General features: G+C 39.9%; 2 protein-coding genes and 1 long non-coding RNA gene across 4 annotated transcripts in view; 1 reads left to right on the forward strand and 2 right to left on the reverse strand.

Annotated features, from left to right (window-relative positions):
• Positions 1-573: 573 nt before the first annotated feature.
• On the reverse strand, positions 574-14,378 carry rab32a (RAB32a, member RAS oncogene family). The gene is made up of 3 exons (XM_086264187.1): positions 13,986-14,378; positions 4,067-4,344; positions 574-1,825 (listed from the first exon to the last, which is right to left on the reverse strand). Exons 1-3 carry the CDS (start codon positions 14,197-14,199, stop codon positions 1,676-1,678), a joined length of 642 nt encoding a protein of 213 aa, XP_086120313.1. The 5' UTR covers positions 14,200-14,378; the 3' UTR covers positions 574-1,675.
• LOC147312606 (uncharacterized) lies at positions 13,028-25,293 on the forward strand. The gene is made up of 4 exons (XR_015125038.1): positions 13,028-13,179; positions 23,137-23,176; positions 24,569-24,728; positions 24,836-25,293. It is a non-coding gene; the product is annotated as an uncharacterized LOC147312606 (long non-coding RNA).
• grm1a (glutamate receptor, metabotropic 1a) overlaps positions 15,634-25,847 on the reverse strand; it is a 35,947-nt gene continuing 25,733 nt past the window's right edge. For both annotated transcript variants that reach the window (XM_086264185.1, XM_086264186.1), the window contains exons 7-9: positions 23,130-23,256; positions 20,279-21,215; positions 15,634-18,772 (exon numbers count right to left, since the gene is read on the reverse strand). In XM_086264185.1, coding sequence (XP_086120311.1) covers positions 17,959-18,772; positions 20,279-21,215; positions 23,130-23,256 — 1,878 coding nt within the window. In that variant the 3' untranslated portion in view covers positions 15,634-17,958. The remainder of the gene's footprint in view (positions 18,773-20,278; positions 21,216-23,129; positions 23,257-25,847) is intronic.

Genomic DNA, 25,847 nt, shown 5'->3' on the forward strand with positions numbered 1-25,847 from the left:
CGTGAGAGGAGTCACATGGAGCACCCTGCACACACACACACACACACACACACTGTAGTTTTCACAAATACAGCTGTCATCAGTGCTTTGAATTACTTAAAGGTAAGTTTAACACAATGGGTATAGTGTTTTCTAAAATGTGGTATATATAGTTTTCAAAATTAGTGTTAATAAAGCACTTCTGATCAACAATTGCAGTGTGTATTTCCTATGAAGAGATCCAAGTCCTCACAAGCATTAGTGCTTGTGCTCATAATGCTAATATGAAATTTGTTACTAGGAGAATATTCCCAGCTCAGCCATGCTTGAATTTCTACATGCCAATAAAAGCAGGGTATTAATATAATAAGGAATAGTTATACTGCTATGATCTTTTAGGTATACGGATCGGCATACGTTTACTAATTCATACAATCTACCAGCAGATTATGCAACATGATTGATTGATTGGTTATAAAAGATTGGTAATGTACACTGTCCTTTTCTTGTTACATATGTATAGAGTTCCGATAAACACATTTAATCAATTCATACAGTTGAGCAGACAAGTTAATCACAAGTGGACAGCACAAACCTGTTCGAATGTTTATTCTAGTTTTGGTCTTGAGTTTTTTTTTTGTTTTTTTGTTTAAGTATTTCTACATGTAAACGTGTTTAAAAAAAAATCCTTTGCATTTCATCTGAACAGTTCAACAGATTGAGCGTAGTCCTTGTAGTCCGTTTCTGCTTTTCACAAATTCCAAAGTTATACAATACATAATCCAACACAATTTAAAAATGCATACTGAAACATACATGAACATACTATCATACCAGTGGAGAGACAATCAAAGAAAGGTTTCCTATTGTCTCATTTAGTATCATCATTAAAGTTTTTATTATTACTCATATTACTGAAATACTTCATTGTCCGGCTGTATACTTCTGTGTAAAGTAAATGCGCGATCCATTGCCTCACTAAAATATGAATCAATTAAGGCACTTTTAGAGAAAATATGGCATTAAGACAACACATTTCTAATAAGATAATACTTAACTAAGATGCCCATTTACTTGCTTTTTTACACGGCACTCTAAAAAAAGAGAAAAGCTACAGACACAAACATGATTTGCTGCTGTAAGATGAAAAATTAAGGGCCATTAAAGTCCACCTGCGTTGGTTCTGAGACACTTTTTTGTTGCTGGGTGACAAAAATAAACAGAAGGAGGCTGAGAGAAAGTACAGCAAAGAAAACACACAGACTTTGAAAGGCTACAGGTTATTTTAGAGCTTGGGTTTCTCAGCCTTTTGCTTAGATTGAACCCTTCTTCAGTGTGATACAGTCTCGAGCCTTCAGAGGCTGTCAGAACAACAAGGGGTGAGTGAGTGAGGCGAGGTTTGCTGGTGGTGGTGAAATGCACCCTAACATGAAGACAGCACCGAAGATCCTGAAAGAGTCGTGTAGATACAAGAAGGGGAACGGTTAAGGCAAATCTAAATAAAATGTATCTGTGTAAAAACTACGGATACAGAGGTCAAATGGGCATCAGTGAAGAGAGAAGTTCCTGGAGCTTTGAAGACACACAAAAAATAAAACAACCCCAAAAAATATATTCCTCTCCAAGGCTGCAATAGAGAGCAGAAGCCACAGGCTGGATGGGTGCCAAAGGGAGGCTAATGTGAATGGATTGAGTGTTAGCAGCAGCCTGACTTGCTCTCAGCAGCCACAGTCTCCTGGTCCAGTTTGATCCTGTCTCCATTGCTCTCCTCATATGGCAAACCTTTGTCGTTAGCCAAGATGTTCTCTACCAGGAATCGAGCAGCTTCATCCACATTGATGTTGTCCTATAGAAAGGTCAAAGCATATATTAGAGAGGTGATAAAAAAAAAAATCATAATTAAAACAAAAAGTCATTTGCAGCACAGTATGTATGGAGACTGGAAATTTCCTCTGCCTTGGCCTGCACTATGGTCCTCAGAGCAGTTTCAGAAGTTCACGAAAGCCCTTTATGTGAACCAGCCTGTTTAGCTGGGTAACAGAAGGCAAAAGTGAGACCAGCAGAGACAGGCTGAAAATCACTGTTTGCCTTTGTCCTTCACACTGTGGCCCAAAAGCTGTCATAGCATGGGTTGAAGAGGTAATGAATATTTATGGATTTTGCTCAGACTCTACAGTAGCAAAGATGTTTTCAAAAAAGGCAAACAGAAATAAAATAAAGATTTAAAATATAATGAAATAAACTGGTTTGTAGTATTTATTCTATTAAAGACTACTGAGCTAAAAACAGTACTTACTGGTATGCTAGCTCAATCAAGCCAGTCTTAAAGTAATTTCTTTTAATAAATTGTAATGGCATGTGGTTGTTGACGACATTATAACTCATAGTTCACCGTGAAATTGCATTTTCCCCTTGTACTGTATTAGGGAAAATATGCTCTTCGTCATTTAAATCAGCATGAAAGTTTGGCACTTATTAACAGAATCCCAGTCGCAGGTTGTTGTGGGTTGAGTTTAGTGCAAGTGTGACAGGCACACAAAACATTAACCCACAGAAAGGAACTGGCTCTGCACTCATCACACGCCTACATAGACACGTCACATTACTCGGTACGTAGCACAGCTCCAGGAACAACAGTTATTTAGAATGAGCTAAATGGGAACAGCTGATTCCAGAGTCATCAAAGCATTCCACAACATGGAAACATAATGGATGTTTGTTATTTGAAATGTACATGTGCGTGACTGTAGGCATTTCCCGGTTTATCGGCTTGTCATTTTGAAGTTTCCAAGAAGGAAGAGGCTCACTGAGGGAGAAAAAAAAAAGAGGTCTCCCTGGAGTCTTAAAATGTAGAATATTCATGATCACAAAACAAAGTTCTACAACATGTACTAACAACTGAGGCACAGAACTTTTAGCACAACTAAGTTTAGCACTACACTTTATTTCAGATGGAAATATTATACCTATCGGAACATTTTATAAGTTAATTAATTACCTTTTAAAGGCCCTATTTCCAATCCACTCTCAAAGAGTTATAAGATTTTTCTAAACTTTGTAAAGTACGAGCGTATCTGAATTTCCCTTCTTTCTACGTGGATAACAGTCCCTTAAAAGGGCGTAGAGAACAAACAACATTAACATTAATATATCTCCAAGCAGTAGGATGTGGGACCTTTAAATGAAAGTGTGTGGAAGAGAGAGATGAGAATTAGCTTACAAAGCAAGTGCAAGATGGCAGCAATCTCAAGATAGTAATAGCAAACCAGTGACATCATGGCGCAAGTTGAAAAGAAACACTACAAAACATTATCATTCAAACCTTTATCCCTCTAATCCTTGCAGCTCTGGGCTGTAACATCCATCACTGTCATGTGATACCTTATCACACCAGCTGTCCAACAAATTTTTTTTACCAGATATTGTGCATGCATGCATGCATGCCAAAGACAGCTGGATTGATGCTTGTCTTTTTGAAAAGAAATTTCATTGTTCCAATGTATTTGGTAATTTAATTTAAGTCATTAAACAGATTGCAGCCCTTTAATCTAATGCAAATTACTTACAAGCCTCCATATGTAACACTGAATTCTGAATCAAAAATGCTAACATGAACAACTGCTGAATCGGCTTCTGACTAAAAAAAAAAAACAAGAACGTGTAACAATTTCACAATAACTACAGTCAACCTAACGTGATTACGCCACACAGAAGATGTCTCACTTCTCTTTGGATTAACTTTTGAGGATTTCCTGTCTTTAAAAATCTGTTCAGTAAAAGAATAAGTATCTCCTTTTATTCTGACTTTGCTACATGAGCACTGAGCACAAAGCTGTTATTGAACACAAGTCACATTCACGTGTAAAACGTGATTTGAATCCAGCACTAATCATGTTTAACAATGACTCGGCTGACTTTAAAGGAAATATTTCAGCCTGCCTTAACTTTTCATTTCATGCTGCTGTAGGATGTTTTAAAGTGCAGAATAAATATGAGAGGACACAAGTTTAAAAAGAAGAGCGTCACCCAGCTCTAAAGAGGAATGCATATAAAATTAAACGGCTTTTGTCCACTGGCACTTTCTCACCTTAGCCGAGGTTTCAAACCAGCCCAGAAAGCCAGTTTCTTTGCAGAAATTGTCCATTAGAGCTGTGCTGTTGGAGTTCTCTTTCTTCTGGTCACATTTATTGGCGAGCAGCACTGAGGGGATGGGGTTGCCGTTAGCCAGCTTCACCTTACTGTCTAGGTCATGCTTCCACTTAGACACGGCGTCAAATGTGGAGCCCCTTGTTACATCGAACACCACAAATGCCCCCACGGCTTCTTTGTAGTACACCCGCGTCATGTTCCCAAATCGCTCTTGACCTGAGGGGTGGGAAAAGGATGCAGCGGTAAATGCACAGTTTTTACAAAACAGCTAAAAGCAACTAAAAGATAAATAATATGATTTGGAGTTTGTGAGAGAGGAAAAAAAATAAAATAAAAAATCATGGACCCTGCAAAGACGTGATAATTCACCTGAAATGAACAGAACAGTATCTGAAGAAATAAATATTTAGTACTCGGACTTGTCATTTCTTACTCCAATTTGTAACAACTTGGTGAGAAATGAAATAATTTCGCCTCTAAATGTGGCCAAAAATGACGAGGATAGAGATGGTTACTATTTGACCTATTTTTCTCATTTGCCACGGGCTTAATCCACACACACTATGAATGACGGGAGTAATCTGCCACTATAATAAGCCTACTCTCTGAAGTTATTCTCTAAGAAAATCTGAGGTGATATTTCACCAAGCCAAAGCAAGGGAAATTATCAGCAGTATAAGGTGTGTCACTTTCAATCTGAATCACTTTAAGGCAGTTTTTCACCCCAGTTCATTAAGAGTTTTACAACCAGTGAAGACCAATTGCTTCCTTTGGTTTTGTTACATATGGATCCTTAAATCAACCAACTATTAAGAATACAGATTTTATACTCAGTGCAGTAAATGCTTTTTAAATGCCAAAACATCATGGAAATGCTTACAGTTTCATAGAATAACTGTAATTATAACTGAAACCTCAGTACTTGAGTACTTCCATTTTCTTATTTGCACTTTTAAAATGAAACTTTAAAGAGGAAATACTCCCTGGGGGTAAGTAAATAATACTAGGAACTGAATTACATGCTTTAACCTTCCTGTGTTATTTCACTTTAGTCCAGGTGTGCAGGGAGTTCAGCACATGCAATGCACTTGTACACTCTAAAATGTGCTTAAACCACATCTCCAAAGGTGTACAAAGGAAAAGGCTTTTTCCAGGGAACATGCAAGTGTTACACATCCATAGTGTGCAGATTTATCAGGCAGCTGAAATACCAAAACTGTCTTAGGAACTAGATAACCTTAGGTCTTAATTACTTTCCCAAAATGTCTCTGTAAGAATTAAGGGGTTGCCGCATCATTAATGGTTCATCTTTATGGTCTTTGATGGGAAGTCAAGCAGTTGATACTTTGATGCAAGTGATGGATGAAGGGCACCCATTTTTTTTTTTTTTTTAAATACTGCAAGCTTGTAAGCAAAGCAACATCCAGAAGGTAGCAGTAGCAACAGCTTTGGAACTTGTGATACTTCATATCTCTGGACAGTCCCGATAGGCCAGGAATATACCGATTGCAGTGAACTGTATCAGGTGCTGGGTTGTTAGTAGGCTCAGACAATTGTTGGCAACAATAAAAGAAATGAAAGTAGGACACAGCTCTATTTGAATTGTTTATGCATGGAAGCCACTGATGTTTCAGCAGGCAAGTATCCTTGTTCAGCAGAGCAATAGAGCAGAGATGAGTTAAATACCAGCATCACTACATCGCATTCAAAATAAAACTTACTCTGTCAATTTATATATGCATATATTTGACTTATTAGGTTACTTGATTACACTTTTTTATAATGTTACAAGGCTTTAGCTCGCACTCATTAAATGGGCCAGTCTAAATATTTCAGTGCAGTGTGTCAGTACTGCGCCAACCTAAAACCACTAGTAGCTAGTAGGACTGAGCACAAGCATGAGCTCCTTTTTAGACATACAGCTTTGGAGATTCCTCCACAGATTTAATCTTTTTCCTGTCAAGAGCCAGTGGTTTAAATTTACCAGATATAACAAAAGCACTTTAACGTCAAAACTTAGATAAGGATGTTTGCTTTTCTACTTTTTAAATCATATCCATCTTATCTCTATGGGAACAGTTTCTCGGACATATGCTCTCTTGCATATGGTTCCTAGTTGTAAGGCAACATCAGCTCCTCTAAGAGGTCCTGGCTCTTAAATGCCCTTGCATGTAAGAAAAACATGGGTCTTTTAATTTTCTAATGGGGACAAATTTACAACAGCATCCAGTTTGAACTTGCCTTTGTAATCACATGATTAAGACTGCTGCTGGTGCTGCTGAGGACATTTTAGTCCATATGCTATGCTTAACTAACTATTCAAATATTGGGTCACCCCCAGAGGTATAGTTACTTAGCATATTACCACAAATGAAGCCTTTAAAGCACCTGCTCGTTTATCATATTTAGATCGAGTGTCTGCAATTACAGCAGGCCACGATAAGCTTGAGATAACATGTGATGGATTTAGCACATATTTATGCTACACTGCTCCAGGGAAAGTTCCAAGTATTCAGCGTGTTAGATAATTTGCAGTCTTTACTATTATTGAGTCACAAACAAATAATGAAGCAAAAATGAGATTGAGGAAGTGCGAGCAAAGCTTTACCCAGCGCACTTTCACTTTACTGTACTTACCCAGTCACGCAATAAACTGGAGTGGCGTGGCACAGTGCGGGTGTGAGCAAGAGAGTGAATACACTGTGGGGCCCACAGGCCTGACGGTAATTGCTCATAATTGAGAGTCTAATTTTAGCTGATATAACCCCAGGTGAATTCACCAGAGACACGACACAGTGGGATAAAGAGCCGATAGACTGAAATAAGGCTTTCATTTCCAAGCCTTGTAAAGCTCATACATCCAGGATAGCGAAGGCAAGGGCAGAATATAGATGGAAGTACTGTCTTAATAATTTTTAAGGCCTCTTTTCTTTTCATTCATTGCAAGGTATTATAGGACGACATATGATTTTGCCCAAATGGAGTGACAGAACAATGCTGACCACTGATTAGTTTTGATATTTACAAATATTTTCACTTGTATTAGTTGATTTAAAATATAGTAGAGCATGTTTTATTCAGATTAGTAAAAAAAAAAATTTGGATTAGGGAACAGTATAACAACAGCATATTTAAAATCAATCCAATCTTCTCCAAAAGGTCCAAAAACAGACAAGATCTGGAAAAACAAATCCTGAAAACATTCTTTGTGCCTGCTTGCTGGCGAGAATTGTAACACTGTCCTGAAGAATTTATGTTTTATGATTCTATCTTGAATTTGGGGGGGAAAAACATTGCACAATAAGCAATAAGTTGCTGAACTGTCAAAAACTGGATTAGAAGTTTTTCGGGTATTCGCAAGGTTTCCATATATCACTCACTAACCTTTCAGATACTCCGACTGCTGTGGTTGCTCCACATACCTGGCTGCTATACGATTGTCTAAGGGTTTGTTTGGGTTTTTTTTGTTTGCTTTTCAGGGCATTCCCAAGTTGCTGTGGTTTTTCCCATGTGAGTCACTGACCTTAGGTAACCTTAGGTAGTTTCAGCTGCTCCACGTATTTGATTTGGCAGATTTCTACATCAGATGCCCTTCATGATTCAAGAGGTTTGTGTCTCCTTCCAGGCTCTTTCCCATCTTTTCTTTCCACTTGTCTGGCAAATGTGTAAACCACTACACTGTGGAACCACTAAAAGTCACAAACCTTAAGTTAAATGCAAATCCTGCGATGCCTGGCCTTTGTTGTGTTGCAGTTCTTTTAAATTATTCTGCTTCGCGCGTTTACAGCTTAAAAAAAGTTTTCACTGTATGGATTTTCATAGGAAATAAAATTCTAAATGGATACAGACTACAGATTTTCTATCTGAGATCCATCTATCAAGCTGCTTTACTTTCCTGTAAAAGCAATTTTCAAGGACATTTTACTATTTAAAAAAAAAAAAGAACAAATTTAATTACATTAAAAGCAGTAACGAGTGTCATATGCTCCTAACCCAATCAGCAGAAAAACATGGGAATGGATTGAGCAAGAATTGCGTATTTACTCAGAGCATGCCACAGAGAAGCATGAGATATCAGGAAAGTACAAAGGTGTGTGCTTCTGCATTAAAAGCACAATATTAGGCAACAGCATCGAAAACTAAAGAAGTGGAAAACTAAATCTACCCAGAGAGAAAACCAACTTTGTTGAATTTCAAGGGCTTTAAACAGGGTTGTTCTAATTCAGTCGACCACACTGATAAACACGGATGCATGACCTCAAGTGCAGTTAGACACTCTGCTTATGAAATCTTCATAAATTTTCAGTTACAGAAGTACTTGATGAAATTGAAATGGTTTAGTTAGATTCACTGTATCATCTCTGTTTGCTGTGTGGGAGAGACTGAAATAAAGCGAAGTCTCATCATTATCCAAAGCCCTAGCAACCCTAGTTTCCTCTTCGTTCGTAGATATTGCTATCCTGTGGGTGGGTTACCATAGAAACTGTCCAAGCCAGACATGGCAGTAACAACAGCAGCAGTCACCGTCTGCTGTTAGGAAGCAACTGGCTGAAAAACTTCCCCGCACACTCCCCCCATCAACACTAAAGTAGCAACATTGGGCCCAGTCACGAAGGTAGTCTTCAGCATGAGTTTCAAAAGAACGTAACACATGACTGGCACGTTCAAATTCCTCAGAGCAGCATGTGAGACATGACGTACTACAGCTTACTACAGCCTTTACCGCTGAACAGTCTGAACTGAATCCACAGCCTTTTTTCCCTCCTCACTTTGTGCTAAGAGGTTTTTGTGTGCACCTTAATTTAGAAATTTAATTCATAATTACAGTGCTACTGCCGCTGACAGCCCAGTGGGAATCTGTGCAACTTTATAGAACGGGTAGGGAGAGGTTTCTTGGTCTTAACCTCTATTGTTGGTGGTAAGAATACACCAAAAAGTGACCAAAATGTCAGTAACTACTACTACTACTACAACTGCCGATAACAGCCAAAAGAACACAACCACTCTACCATTAAATCAGGTAACTTATGAGGTAATACGGCAACCGGATGACCTTCCTGACACAACGCCAAAGGGGACTGGTTACAAAGAGGGTGCTGTATTAAAAATCTCCTTGTGATTCCTTTGGTTGTTAGCACATTAGCACAGTTCCCTGTAGTTTGAATAAAAGACACTGACTTGCCTGAGTTTAGTCTACGAGTTTTCCTGAAACTTGAAAAAGTGCTGGAAACAGAGAACTTTCACCTTTTAGGTAAAAGTTGTGCCCTACTGCTGCAACCAAATACTTCAAAAGGCTCATTTTATACTTTGAAGGTTAATGGTCTTTGTTTCCGTTTGGATTGTACGTCACAAATTAAGTCACTTCCACTTGGCAAGTGGTTAGGAAGTCTTTCTCTGATCCCGGAGCACGCACTGTTCCCTATCAACCAGCGATTGCCTGGGTGTCAATGACTGGCCTCTAGGCCCAGGTGACTGAATCCTTAATCAATCTAAGGACTGATGATCTACTTAAGATATACATTTGATGACAAGCATCAGATTTATTCCCGTTATATACAAACAGATAAGTGGCATATTAAAGGACAACCTGGGCAAACAACAACAAATCCAGATGTCCGAAAGCAGAGAGGCAAAGAGTGTGAAAATAAAGGTGAATCACACATTACAGGATTTGCATCTGGACGCCCAATTGGAAACGAAAAGCTTTAGGTGTGAGGCACTGGTCTTCATCATCACCAAATGAGAGAATTGGAAGAATGGTGCTCAGCTTGTCCAAGAGAGTTTAGACTTCAGATGTGTGAATATATGCCGAAAACCACCAAAGCTGTTCTGGCACCTTGAGGTTGTCCAACACCTTACAAAGATACTTACATTTGGTATTTCCTTTCATTTCGCACCGACTGGTACATTGTGTTTTCTGCCTTCGCTTCCATTTCCGTCGATGGCTGCACTGCTTGCCACACTGTGCGCTTGAAAACGTCTCAGTGTCACATTTAGTATGCACTGTCATACTTGGCAAAAGGAGCTAAATTGCTTGGCAGTGATTTGGCTTCATTCGGTCGTTTACGAGTAGAGCACAAACAGCAAGAAGATGAATCTTTCAGACCACTGACAGAAAATTAATCAGCAACTGTTTTGATAGCAAATGAATCAGTTGTGTAAATGTTTGAGAACATTACATATTTTGATCACGGGTATATGTTTTTCTCAATATGCTTAATGTCATACCATTAAGTTTTTAGAGTGTCAAATCAAACACAATGGGCGACTGAAAAAAATCCCTTCTAGTAACGGAAAACTGATTTGTTTTCCCTGTTTTCTTGTTATTTGTAATCGAAATGAGTGACTGTTTCTTCAGATTACTGATAACATACACATTCGGCATCAAATCATCAAATCGGTTACAGCTCCTCGCCAGCCTTTTTGGCTCTTGTGCAAACAAATAGATAAGAGCCTCTTTGTACAGAACACTTCAGTTTTGGGGTATTTTTGCAAAAGTAATTAAAAATTAGACTTCTCCTTCCTCCTTAGTTTACCTGTGTTGGAAACCTCGTCCTGGGTAGCATCTACTTTTTCAAACCCTGTTAGAAAGCGGCAGCGCTATGAGATAAAGAGAAGTTTATCATTGAGGTATAATAAGTTCAGGTGAAATGAGGGATCCTAATGGGACAAAAAGTTTGGACCGCAATAGGAGTCACTGCACACATCCCATTAATGTGAAACCGTTCATCACTTCTATGTTTGAGCCCAAAAGGTGCAGGCCTTTTCACTCTATGCCATAGCGGTAATCATTGTGTCCACTGGCTTGAGTAAATCCAGGAGAGAGTGGAAAAGGGGTGGGAAACCTGCATGCTTCACACTGACTTCCCCGATGTTGTACAGTCCTCTGATTACTGTTATTCCTCCTAGACTGTAATCACTGGTGAGGTCGGTAAAAGACAAAGAAGCTCTGAAGTTGCTTTCAGTGTTGCCAAGATGATTATTCCTCCTCCTTTTCTGTACATTAAATGGCTTAATGGCCATTCATTAATGGTCTTAATGACTTGGCAACTACACCTCGAGCTTTTAGCCTTTACACCCACGTGTCGTTACTTATTTTATCCTCAAAGTGTCCTCAAGGCAGGCCTTGATGTAGGTGTGAATAACGCAGTTTAATAACAGAGTCGTCCTACCTGGTGAGGCCATCCAGATCCACACAACTTCCCTAATCTATACTAGCATGTTCCCCTGTCTTAATTAATGATATCAGCCTATCAAAGTGTGTGTGTGTGTGTGTGTGTGTGTGTGTGTGTGTGTGTGTGTGTGTGTGTGTGTGTGTGTGTGTGTCAGGCTTTTATTTACCCTCGCAGATCCTCTAATCAAGTGCTGTCGGTCTGTGACAGGCAGACAGCACTTCCTGGCGCTCAGTCACAGATGCTCCTGCACACTGAGCTTGTGCTGCCAGGGCCAAAGTGATGGTGGGGAACTTGAGCCCGCACTGCCACTCACTCTGTGACAGACATGCAAGTTGTTGTGATGACTCCCCCCCCGACACCCAAATGTTCGCCCCCTTTCTGTCACTGCTGTAAGCGGTGGAATAAATAAAAGAAAAACAGCAGTCTTCTAACCATCTGTCCTGATCTGTCTCAGCATATGAGCTTTGTTTGATTGAGGGAGAGGAAGGACCTGCTCAACCCCGCCAAAAAGTAAGAATAGAACATATCTAGAGGCAGGGATTGTTTTTGTTGGGTTTTTTTTAAATCATGAAAAATTTATATAATAGCCAGACAGACATTTTTAAAACCCTTGAAACCCTGTTTGGTCTCTAAAATTATTGACTAATCCAACAATGTGATACTAATCCAGCACTTAAGATCACCAAAGCGGTACGACAGGCTGTGAACCAAGAACCAAGATGAGGAACAAACACAGTGACCAAAAATTCCTTTGAGGTATAGGTTATAGAAGTCCTGTTTTTCACTTCTTTAAACATCTGTAATCAAACCACAATGGCTTTAACCCATTGCATCTAACTTCAGACTGACAACAACAGTAAAAACACAGTTAGATGAGAAGCCAACAACCTTTTTTATCCAAGACTATCAGAATAGTAGTAGAAAGACTTACGCCCAGAATTTGTCCCACTTCAAACCTCCTGGCATATAGACTTTTCTCATTGAAAATTCTCTGCTTTACCCACAGCACATGGAATTTTTGTCTCTTTAGGCTACTTTATAGAGCTCACCTTATTCTAGTCTTTAAAAGCTCTTTTATTAGCCTTAAGAAAACAACAACTTTGAAACGGCATTTTAGCAACAAGACTGTCAGAAATGCCAAAAGCTGCAATCTTATCTAACTTAAAAATGTCAGGAACACAATTTGCCACTTTGATGGATACTGAAATTATTTCTCAGGCAGCAGCGGCTCAGGCTGTTAAGTACTTGTTTGCTTTTTTAAACCTTTCTGGTGATGATTTGGGCTTAAAATTTAATAAAACCTAATTTTGTCGCATTCTTTGGACAGTTTTTTAATCAAGTATTTATTTTTCCCAATAAATAGTCAATTCATTTGAATAAAGAAAAGAAAACACACAAAATAACTGCAGTCCTATTCACCTTGCCATTTTTGAAAAGCGTAATATATGTTTCACTACTGATACAAAAAAAGAGACAAATTATTATTTTTCCGTTTTGTAAACTGCCTCAGTTTATACTTTGCCTTTTATAAATACTGTAAAATTTCTAAAATATGCCCTAAAATTTGACAGTTCCACAACGATTTCCACGAGGTCACACTCTTAATGGCCCTTAAGTCACATGATCTCATTATGTTCAACACAAAGATAACCATCACAAATTAGAGCTGGGAGTTGCAACGCAGTCAGCACAGTTCTGAATTTCAAAAGCCCCAGTGTCAGATGGATTTTTGGCACTGGGATCAAACATGAAAAGATAGAGGCTAATGGGACAGTGCAGAGACCCCTCACCCACGTCACATCACACCCTCATTCCCTCTGACTGAAGAGCAGCGTAGACCGTGTCTGGCAGCCTGGCTCCTGCTTGCGTTTTGAAGGTCGGTCTTTTTTGCTCACTTCTCATCTTTGCTCACTTCCTCTCTCTCACCTGTCCTCTCAAGCGCGTCATTCTCAGACTCTTTTGTTTACAGTGTGATATTTCTGGGCCTGGAGATGACAAACACTGGGAGTCTGAGCAGTGCCGCCTGCATGCAGGAAACTTGTATTTACACTGCTCTGATTCCTCTCAGCTTGCTTACTCAAGCTGCTGGAATGCACAGGTTGGCCTGTGTGCCAAGTTACTTAAGTTTACTGAAATCTTCTCGGAAACAGAGCCAGGCCGTTTGAATCACAGGACGGTAACAGTGATAGGATATCGTGACCAGTTTAACAAAAGACACTTGTAAGCCGTGGTGAGAATTACACCACAATATGACGGCGAGTTTAGCGAGGCGGGGCTTAGTCGATAATAACAACGTGACCTACATTCCACTGACAATTATGAGCTGCTGTGATCATAAAGTGGGCAAGAGAACAGCAGACGTGATCAACTGGTCTTTTGTACTGGAAATTCCCCCCGTGCGCCGTTGAATTCGTGGCCATCTGCGGGTTTAAAAATTTACTCTTTGCAAAATAGATAAATAAAATCTGCCTTTCTGGTTGATTATTATTATCATCATCATCATCTTAAATCATTTTTCTGATAAAACATATCTCTGAAGTCTCGATGTGGCGTGCTCAAGTGAAACTTCCCCAATGTGACACGTGACGCACGGAAAAGTTAGATTTGGTATCTCGTGGCTCCAAAATCACCGGATCCATTATTGAAACGTAATTATAATGACGTCAGCGAGCGTGTCCTTACCTGCGATGTCCCACAGCTGTAACCTGACCAGCGTTTTGCTGTCCCAGTTGATAACTTTGAGTGCAAAGTCGACCCCGATCGTCGCCCTGTAGTGTTGCGAGAAAAGTTGGTGAACGTAGCGTTTGATGATGCTGGTCTTGCCCACACCTAGTTCTCCGATCACCAGCACTTTAAACAAGTACTCCTTGCACTCGGACACCGAGCCCCCGGCCATGCTGAGACTGACAGCTGTTCTCAAACTCAGGCAACCTCTGCTTTCTCGCTCATATAGATGTCCTGCGAGGAGCGACGGAGGACTAGGCCGGTGTTACAGCTGAAGACCAGATGCGATAGAAAGTACTCGAGTTTCCCCCCAACTTTCTAATTCTCCTTTTTACTCCTCCTCCCCCTCCTCCTCCTGACGCTCAACAACCACCTGATAAGTCACAGGACTCAGGCGGAAATGCAAATCTTGATACAGTATGCTTCTCCCTCTAGTGCGAGTACATAAAGCTTTTCATGCGGAAATCATGGTTTCTGGTTTCGTATTCGAAAAAAAATAAAAAATAAAAAAAATATTTTGCGTGCTAAATTCAGGAAATTGCCGGGGCGGGGGTCATTTTAGCACATCTAAGTGAAAGAACAAAACAAACAGTGAAAAAAAATCCTCAGGAATCCTCAGTGGAACCAAACCTCTAATTTGAAAAACATGGCTCTCTAGTAAAGGTGCTCTGCACATCCCATACTATCTCAGTTGAGCCAAAAATAATAAAACCATTGCACAATAGCTCAAAAAACACCTCAAAATTCTTGTTTTCTTGTGATGTAAAGAAGTTCAAGGATATTCCATTTCAAATCAAGTTAATAGACATAGAAATCTTTAAAAAAAAAAAAAAAAAAAGATCTCAGTTTTTCCACTTTAACTACATGGAAAAAACGTACAGTTTACACCTACAGGAGATACTAGGTTGTAGAAACCCATGCTATGAAGCTCCCAGTGCACAGGTTTGTGCTGATGTTAATGCCAGAGGAGCAAGCATGATCCCAGGTTTTTTAAATGCGGTGGTACAGGTCAGGAAATTGTGTTGGATAAATGTTTTGCATGTAGGATTTTTACACAAGTGAAAGTTATCATCCTATTCAAGCAACTTAATAGTGCACTCGTTTCATAATCAAAATATATTTTGGAAAAAAAACAACCCTAAAGTAAGGGTACACATTATATAGAATCGGATTAGAATTTCTGAATGTGTTTAGCCCAAACAACTACAATAACTATATATTACAATTACTGGTCCATTGATGTATGTTCCAGCTGTTGATGTATTTAATTTCTTCCATATTTTTTGTTTGCTTGACCTATAGCACAGGTGTCAAACTCCAGGCCTCGAGGGCCGGTGTCCTGCAGGTTTTAGATGTGTCCTTGATCCATCACAGCTTATTAAATGGCTAAAATGACCTCCTCAATATGTCTTGAAGTTCTCCAGAGGCCTGGGAATGAACTAATCATTTGATTCAGGTGTGTAGACCCAGGGTGAGATCTAAAACCTGCAGGACACCGGCCCTCGAGGCCTGGAGTTTGACACCCCTGACCTATAGGTTTAATAATAGAAATTATCTTCAAAAAATAAAAAAACTAAAGATATAACATTTGCATCTAAAATATAGTGGCATATAAGCAGGAAAAAGGATAACACAGAAATACGTACATTAAGTACAAGTATATTAAACCTGAAGTTCAGTAAAGTATTCAAGAAAATATCAATGGGGGTATGGTGCCACCCCATGACCCCCGTCTAGACATGCCCCTGGCATCTAGGTAGAACGAAATTTAACAGACTTGTTGCATTGATAGCATTCTATTACAGTACCAAAGTCAAACAAGGGAGCTCTTTAGAATGACAAGTGTTTGTAAAAGCAGACTGCATGGCTAATATATCATGCAACTTACTATATAATATAACTTATGACACACTGGCTCAAACATATTATTTGTGTGATATGAAAGGGCAGTCAATAAGAGGCTTGTAAAAGTGATGACAATTGAAATCTTTGGCCAATTTGAATAATTATTTTCTTCATGCAATTATTAACATCTTACAACACAGTGCATTATGCGGTGCAATTATGAGGTCCAAAATGCATGCCCTCTTTCCCTACAGTGTTCACATTTTGCAGGCCGGCCAGATTGGAACATTTTAAAGAATCATTTGGGGGGTGTCAGGATATATGTTTGACTCACTAATATAACTTTAGTTTTAGTTTGTTTGGTTTTTTCAGCTAATATAGGCAGTAATCAGTCTTTTTAATATAAGTTTTGTTTTTATTTTACAGCATCTTTCATGTTCAGCTCACCCAAAACATAAAGGCCTATTTCGTTCTAGATTTGACAGTGTTTTTCAGGTGGCACCTGATATATTTTACACTGGTTAAGATCATTTAACAACTTACACTATAATAGACTAAAAACATTTGGAAATACAATACAATTGCACTACGTACTGTGTAGTCTCGTACTTTGAAATTATTTGCATTCTTATAGATAAAAGAACTAAGAAACTTAACCTCAATTAAATTACTTAACTTTATAATGCAAGATTTAAACAAAATTGAAACATGTATCATCTCGTTACAAGAAGCAATCAATCATTGGTTACTTTTACAACCAAATGTGTTCAAGAGGATACAACTGGCTCAACTTAAAATTTACCCCAAAAAAACAAACACACTGCTTTTTGACGAGTATCCGAGGACAGTTGCAAAATGTATAAACTTTGTTTTTCTGTCGACATTCTAAATATAGAAACATTTATTAGTATTACAAACATACCACCTGCGTGAAAAACAAGAGATGGCTTAACAGTATTACAAACTTTGATAACTTGTACAACTTACTGTGTTTTTCCATTACAATGACACAGCAAACTCAGAAAATGTGGGAAATATCCACACAGCATGGAAAGCAAAATCTTTTTCTGTTGTCATTTCCCACGCGCGTAAAAATTCTCAGGGTTATGGTTTTAGTGTAAACGAAATAAACAGCATTGCCATCATCTACAATCACCCTATTTACCTGTTTACCAGCTACGTCATAAAAATAAATAAATAAATAAAACAGAAAGCGGGGGCTGTAGGCTGATAACAACTTTGCTTGGCACATTGTAACCATAGTCACATATCATACAGCGCGAGTCTTCAGCAGGATCTGAGTTCGTTGATACTACTTTTGTGATGAGCACACCTTGCGGCACATAAATGTAATACTCAAACAACATACTTCACTTTTCTTGTTAATTTGTAATATATAAACTGCAATGAGGTTTGATTAGAGAAAGAGTGCAGTTACTTAATGAATACTCAATGAAAAGTTGATTTTCTTGAATGAAGCTTTGACTGCTATACACATGAACAGACCTGTGCATGTGCTGCAGCAGAAGAGCAGAGCTAATCAAAACTGGCATGAAATGCACTTAAGCTATTGCAGTCTTTAGAGAAAGTTTGGTCTGTGATGTGTAAGCGCGCTGTGCAAACACTACTGTGTTTCTCTTGCCGTGTTTTCTTTTTTGCAGACTCTACAATTGCACTGTCTCTATTAAAACAAAAAAACAAAAAAAACCACAGCTACATCTTCTATTATGACTCTCCGTGTTACTTCATTCATTAAAAAATTTGGCGTGAGAGCTGACTAGTTTTGGCACGCGTCCCAGTTTTACATTTTTCAGGAAGGCTTTGTGCACTCACGGCCCCTCAGAAACGTAAGCACTCGTAGATAATTTGTGGTCTACCTGTATTTTCGATTAACCACTTACTGATAACAGCAGAGTAATAAATACAGTTAAGCAAGCAAATGTCAGAGCAAATAAACAAATGTTAAAAACTCGAAATGTTAAATCGGATCGTTGCACGTGTTGTGTGTCGGTGTGTGTCGGTGTAATGCACTCTGTGTGATGCTCAAGTCTGCTGACAGCCGCTGTGCCAGCGTTGGTTTTTGCTCTCACAGTGTTGAGGAGCTGTGTGCGTAGTCTCGGAGGATGTCGGCGGTGTAGACCGAGGGGCTACCGAGCATCGAATCGATGATGGGGGAGCCGGTGACAGAGTCCCCTGAATACACAGAGTCTCTGAAAGGGGAGGGGGGAGACAGAGCTAGGGAATCCTCCAGTGTTGCCTTGTTTTGAATTAAATCCTCACCTTCCCCATCCTCCCTCTCCCCTTCCTCCTTGGCGTCATAAATGTAGCCGTGTAAGAGGTCCAGTTCCTCATCCTCAAGCCCCTCTTCTGCAAATGCCCCGTGTTGTGGAGCTGAAGGAAGGTGAGAGGGTGTCAAGCTCAAAGGCTCGTTGGCAGGCATTGCCTCCTTGGCAGTGCGGTCATTCAGTGCAGGTGCATGAGAGCTGTGCGTGTCCACCACATCCCTGTGCAAGCGATCTGTGGTGTGGCCTGTCAAGTGGGAGGGCAAAAGAGAAGCCGGCTCATCCAAATCCGACTCCCGCCCTCGCAGCCGATCAGTGCTAGTTGGAGTCCAAAGGGGGCGCTGCGCGTCGCCCTCGTCGTCTTCCTCCGTCAGGTTGTACAGAGGTTTAGTGCCAGGTGGTTCTGGGGGGGGATCTTGGGAGGCGGTGCCAGTGTTGCAGGTGGAGGGCTCACAGCTGTGGGGGTCGGGGGTGTTAGTTAGGGGCCTGATGACCGCCGTCTGATTCAAGCCGGCTTCCTGTTTCCTCACATGCACAGACAGTCTGTGCCACACATTCCCCCCCCTCGGAGGGTGTCTTGGACCTGATTCAGACCATGACACAGACTTGCCATTAGAACTATGAACGAGATAAAAACCCAAGTTACTATCACAGGAAACCAGGAGGTGAAGGCAGAAAAACAACATCAACATAGCAGCAACGTAAGACAACAGAGCAGCAGCATTTCAACATTTCATTGCATGTTAAAATACTTTTGAAGTACGTGACTTGACATTAAGAGCTTGGCTAAAGTGTTCACTCATGACCTCTAAAGAGCGTCACATTTATCAGCCTCACAAACAGTGATTCATAATGTGCTGCAGACAGCATTATGATCATACATTTTTGTCAGACATTGAAATAACAGATTTAAGAGCCATCCATCTCATTTATTTTTGTCTTCTTCCTGACTGTCTAATTTTATTGTTAAAGAGGGGTGCATGCATTTGCAAAGTATTTCGGGTTTTGCCCGGACTGGCCTGATGACGACACAGTGTTTAGCGGAGAATGAGCTAGGACTGGCTCTAATGTGATTAGTCGGGGAGGTGGTGAGGGGAGGGTGTTCATGCTGAGAAAAGTTAAATGTGAGGTTAATTCAGGATAAACCGAAAGCAGCAGGGTGGCAGATCACCCTCTTGGAGGGCTGCATAGTCAAAAATATTTTTGCCACTGCCAGCTCAGGAGTGCCAGGATCACACTATCAAATGATGTCTTTAAATGAGATCTAGAATCCAGGCAGGTTGGCAACAAATGATCCAAAAGATGAGAACCAATCAATAAAAAAACAATTACTTTCAGCACATCTTTTTGACCTAAAGATTTTTTTAGTGTCATAGTGTATTGGGGAAAAAGCTTGTAGAAAAAATTGATTTCAGCTTTAACACTTTTCAGCTGTCTTGTTGCTGTGATTATCTGAATGGTGGATACTTTAATTATTCCCCAGACTGTATTATAAAATAGACAAACTGGCAGTGCAGCTCTCCAAGAAAGAGGTTGAATGACTCCAAAACATTTGCCAGCCTTGACACTTGACAGTGCGCTCCTCAGTATAGAAGGTTGAAGGGTTAGAAGATTAGATAGGCTGCATAGCAAGGGTAAGAGACAACACTTAAACATATTGGGATCACTCTCCTTCTCTGCCCCGCTCCTTACTTTAGTCACTTGTCCATGTGCCACTGCTGTGGATCTCAAAAAAGTTATATGCAAGTCTTACATCTAGAATCGCCACATGAAATCTCTACTTTCATTATCCCTGACACGTTTGAATGGCCTTTCAGCTTTAAATCAATAACAGCAAACGTCCCATCTTGACTTTCCTATTAAATTTCGCTGATGATATTTCATTCTCAGGGGGAGGGGGATGTGCCTAAAAACCAGTTTTTACTACATAAATACAAACACTCATTGGGGTACTGGAAAGATGAAAACAGACCACTGACATGCAAACACATCATAAAAAAGTGATAGCTTGATATGATTTTTTTTTTTCCAATTTGAGAGTTTAGTCACCTTTTTGGTCTCTAACCAGTGACCCCAGAAATGAAATCCAAACAGAAAGATGAAAAAGCACAAAAGGTTACTCACTTGGCATTGCCTGTTACAGTCTTCTTCCGGCGGAACATATTCAGGAAGCTGTTGCTTGTTGATTGAGCCGCAGACTTCCCATCTCCGACGTGCATTCGCACCACGTCAGATGTGGTGAAGGCGCTTCGGACGTTCCTCTCTGGTTTGGCGATGATTATGTACATCTTGGGTGTGAACATGCAGCCCAGTGCCACTGTTACACTCAGGCTGACGGAGAAGGATGTGGTTATGATCTTGTAATTAGAGCCAAAGTAGATTGGCACGAAGGCCAACCAGATGATGCAGGTAGTGTACATGGTAAAGGCAATGTATTTAGCCTCATTAAAATTGGCGGGCACGTTCCGCGTCTTGAAGGCATAGTATGTGCAGCTCATGATTAGGAGGCCATTGTAGCCCAGCGGCGCTACCATGCCTACGTTGCTGGTGTTACAGATGAGGTAGACCTCACGTATGCTGGGGTATGACTTGATGGGCTCGGGGGGCTCTAGAATGATGAGTGTAATCTCCAGAGTTAGCTGCACACTAATAAGCATAAAGGCAATGATCACTTGGGCCCAGGCGCTCATGAAACGGGGTTTCCTGGTGCAGATCTTTTTCTTGCTGCCAGCCAGAATGCGTGCAATGCGGTTAGTTTTGGTCACCAGGGCAGAGTAGCACATGGCAGATGAAAGGCCCACTAGGAGCCGCTGCAAATAGCAGGAGGCCACTGTGGGACGGGCGATTAATGTGAATGGACAGATGTAGCCTAGGAAAATGCCTGCCAAGATGATGTAACAGAGTTCTCTGCTGGAGGATTTAACCACAGGTGTATCACGGTACTGGATGAACACAAAGGTAACAAAGGAGGTGATCAGGATGCCCACGCAGGAGAAAACCACAGCAACTATAGATTCCACATCTGCCCAGTCAAGATACTTCAACGGCAGGGGCTGGCAACCTGGAAACAGTAGAGGAAACAGTGTTCGGTCAATTTTTTAATTCATCCTGCGGTTAGTTTTACTGAATGAAAGGTGCATTAAAAGATGGTGGGAAGCAGTTAGTCAAGGAGAATGAAAGAGTGGGCAAAGCAAATCAGAGTGTTGGCAATGGCCTGATTTTAGTGCCTTCCACATGCACATATTATTGTGTATATATATATATGTATATATATATATACATATATATACTGCAGTATTTTAATTGTTGCATTCGGTCTTTTTGGGTAACAGTTAATGGTTGTACACTGAAAATAGACTTCACTGGTAAGGCAATTTTTTAAATACATTTTGGTTTTCGGAATTTTATTTTAACACTTACAGTATTAAACTACTCTCAGTGAATAATTTGACATGATGACATCATTTTCTATATGATAATAAAAATGAACTTTCAGCAGCATCAGAAAAGTTTAATAACCTTGATATATGTTAAATACTTCTTATGGTAAGTCTTTGTGTTATGTTCAAGGTATAAAGAGAACGAAAAATCTGTGTTGGAAATAATGTTGTATAACCTCAGAGCCAAAGCCTCACACAGCAATAACAACACGCTGGAAAAAAAGGTTTGAAATTTTTAGATTCTGGATTTCTTAGACTGTCCTAAATGTATTTGACAATATTTAAATGCTGATGACCATATTAATAGATGTGTTTTTTCTTATTTATGTAGTTCCTTGTACACCTATAGCTGCCCATACATGTGCCCCCAACATTTGCGCTATGGCACTGATAGGAACTCATTTGCATTTTTCATCCTACACACCCCAAAGCTCTATTTCTCTTCTGTCATGATGCCCTGCATACTCATCATCCAACACAGAGAAGAAGTCTGGAGAGCTTAATTGGAGAAAAATGACATCCCTAGACTTCCCCAGCTTAACACTTCATAAATTACATGCTTCTGCTAATAGCATTACAGTGACTTCACGGAGGAACCCAGTTCTGGTCTGCATGCTAAATCCTAATATGCCAAATCATAAGACATATGAAATTTTAAAATAAACAAAATTGTCGTCCTCTGGGGATTCTAATCAGAAAGGTAGTAATGAGCATCTCAAGGTGTAAACCAGCTCTTATAGCATGGTTTCATTTAAATGCAGGGGGAAGTGGGGACAGAGAACTGTTGCTTGTTTTCTTTTGGCCACACACCCAGCTCAGCTTGCAGATGATTTTGCCCTTATGCATGCAAACAGACACGGGTGGCAAAGATGAAATGTATCTGCATTCACTTATCTAACACAATCCTCAAATCGCTTATTTGTGTTTCTAAGCTCTGGGAAGACCTTTGAAATTTACTCTTCTGCTGCATATTTTCAAAAATACACATTCACAATTGTAAACCCTTGTTCAGTGAATAGCATATTACCTCTCTCTATTAGTATTTTTCAAATGTAATGAGACTGAAGGAAACTTTTCTTTCTTGACAGACTGCTGAAATGTATCCTCAAGCCTCTCATGGCAGTAATAGGATTTTACACCTGGGAATTGAGGGCTCCTCTCAACTTTATAAATCGCTGTCAGAACAAGCACCGGGTCACAACAAGAGCAGAGAGGAAGGAAATGAGCAGCAGCATTTTTTTGAGGGAGTGGTGTTAAGGTTTGAGGAAATGAAGAAAGCAAGGGCATAGGACCTGCATGGTGAAAAAGGTGTTGTTAGACCACTGAGGTGCTGTGTGAATAGCCTTACGGTGGGGGAAGATGACTATTGAGAGAACAGGGGAGTCAGCCCCACTAAAAGTACTGTGGTTGAGCTAAGGGTAAACGCATGAAATGGGCAAAATAATAAGTGTGAACCGTTTCAGGGGTAATGGACAAGGAGTGTGGATGAACGATGTAATAAAAACAAACACAGTTTCTGTTTTTGTTTCTCCTACCTGCCAGGTCATCATCCGGCCACCATCCCAGCTCACACGCCTTGCAGGTAAATTCATCCTGGACATATTCGTTATCCTTGCATGTGGTGCAAATCCAGCAGCAGCTCACCTCACCCTTCCTAATCACCTGCACGCAGAGAAACAACACACAGTCAACAACATGCCAAAGAAAGCTCGGTAGCAAGTCACTACACTGAGCCGTGGAAAAAAAGCACATCTCACCTTAAGCAACCTAAATAATTAATCAGCACAGAGGGGATATCAAAATGAGGATTTGTTTGTGCGTTTTTTGAGCCCCAGACAGAGTGTTTAGAAAACAAGGCCGGCTGCTTTTACATTCTGCTCCCAAAGAAGCTGTTACCAGCACTGTGATATGTAAAGCAGGGTGATAAGTGGGGCACGAAACAAAGCAGATAGAGGGGGGAAGCATGAGCAGCTAGGAGAGAGGATGCACCCTCCCTCGAGGCAACTTGGTGCATAGCCAGTCTGAAAACAATTGTCCCCAAATGAAGGAAATGAGGGCATTTATTCAGCCTTTGCTCAAAACCAGTTTTATTGCTTACTGTCCCAAACGGTCCATCTCCTCGCTCAGGTAGAGCGCAAGTCCCGTGAGTTTATGGTGCAAACCTAAACTTTTTATGTGACATCAGAACTTATCCGTGTTTGTCATATTTACATAGACTTCTCTTTTCCTTCATTATCCCTTCTTTAAATCATTTGTAATGGGAGGAGGATTTAAAAATGTAGGACAGTGTAGCATCAGCAGCCTTCTTGCCAGCATGTGATTTAAGCAAATAAAGGATTAAGATTCACTGCAAGAAAAATCAATGACATATTTACTGGGAACAGATGTACAGTAAGGGCACCGGTTCAGCTCTTAAAACATTTCTCTTTTTAATTACAGTAGAGATTAATTGGAAAGTTAGACATTTGTGGTTCCCCCAATGCTTAATCCTAATGATTATATTGATGTCTTTACTTGACCTCCCCCATTTCCATCCGCAACCTTCATGCACATGAACACATATGAAGTAGGTGGAGTGCTGAAGTCCACGCAAAGTTTTTCACACTTTGTCCTAGTATTGATCTGATGAGGCAAATCATTTTTAAGATGGGTTTGTAGGGAGTGCTGATCCCGATGGGACATTGCATGCCCACATGATTAATCCTAATTTGCGATAGAAAAAAAAGATTATCACGGTAGATTACATTCTGCTTGTAAATCTCAAAATTCCATTAAACACAGAGACCTTTCTTTCAAACTCAAACATCACTTCCCCATAACTGTACTGCAGAAACAACAAAGAAAACATACTGCATTTGGAATTTAGAAAATGGCAAATGGTTGTGCCCTTTAAGATCTGCATGCACTTTTTTTTGTTACCAGTATAGCAAGTAGCAAAAGAAATTTAATTACACCTTCCAAATTTAATTACTAGGTCCTGCAATCTGTGAGGCAGCAAAATATTCCATATTATTCATCTCCAAGAGACGGAAGGAGCATAATCAAACCAAGAGAGAGAACTAGAAGTGCATACTAAAATTTGGAAATAGCCAGAAGAAGCAAAAGGGATCATAAAAGAGTAAATATCGACCCAAGTGAGTATGTCCATTTTAAATATTGATATAAAAGCGTTGAGTTAGTGTGGGAAATTACATTAGGTTTCAAATGTGCCTGTATTTACCTTGACAATTTTGTGTTACAGTGGATGACGTACAAGAGGACACGTCAACGTGAAGATTCTGGTATACGGGAGGGCAGAATGCTTTTAATTGCTGTCCATTTGATTTTATATTCACATAATAAGCGGAACAACTCAAAAGTGGAAACATGTGGTAAAGAGGAAACTGCACTACCTACACAAAGAAGGGTATTATCAGCATACAATGATAATCTCTGATTTTCTGATCCAGTGTTTTGAGGAAGAGAAAGAATAGTATTGTTAAAAGGGGTCAACTCTAGTTGATCCCTATACACAGAGAATAACTATTTCCTGTGCTGAACACTGACAATTTGTCTATAAGTGCTTTATCATAAGGATGAATCGTATTCTCCAGCCAGCCTGTATCTGTACCAATATTGTCCCAGTCTAACAAGCAGGAATATTCACCCTCTGCCACAAAATGATGTGTGATAGATTAACACGTTTTAATAAAATTGATTTAATCAGTGTGGATCACCTTCATTCGGTGTACCTCTAATAAAGTAGCAAGCAAGTAGACTGACTCGGATTCATTATCAGACAGAGAAGGCAGATTGAGTTCTTGAAGAAAATGCAAACATTTTGAATGCTGCACTGTGTATTACAAGAGTCTATAAAACTAAGAAGTGTTTAAAAAGCAATGATACTGGAGTATTCTTTACAGTTTTTCAGCCTTCAAGCTGATAGAGGACTGTGTCTGGGTCTTTTAAAGCTTTACGTTCTTCCGGCTTTGTGAAATAAGAACACCTTTATGCATCGCAACAAAGAGTTAAGTTATTCTTTCCTGTAAAGCCTCAGAGAATCCGACTTCTTGTTGTGCCTGAAGCTGGATCAAAGTATTTTCCAGCTCAGTTATCCTGCTAAGTCTATTTTTATTAAGGCGAGGTAAAAACAAGATTGAGAAATCCATAGGACAGCCCTTTACGTCATCGCATAAAGCTCTGGTTGTCAACTAAACCTCAGCTAAATTCTATAAAGGCTTCTTAATTGTTCTTTGTCTTCTAAAACGTGAAAA

Source organism: Aulonocara sp. 'chitande type north' Nkhata Bay, linkage group LG15 (genome assembly GCF_057382095.1).
Source record: "Aulonocara sp. 'chitande type north' Nkhata Bay isolate Kocher_YH1m ecotype deep benthic linkage group LG15, A_spYH_male_GT1.1, whole genome shotgun sequence".
NCBI lineage: Eukaryota > Metazoa > Chordata > Actinopteri > Cichliformes > Cichlidae > Aulonocara > Aulonocara sp. 'chitande type north' Nkhata Bay.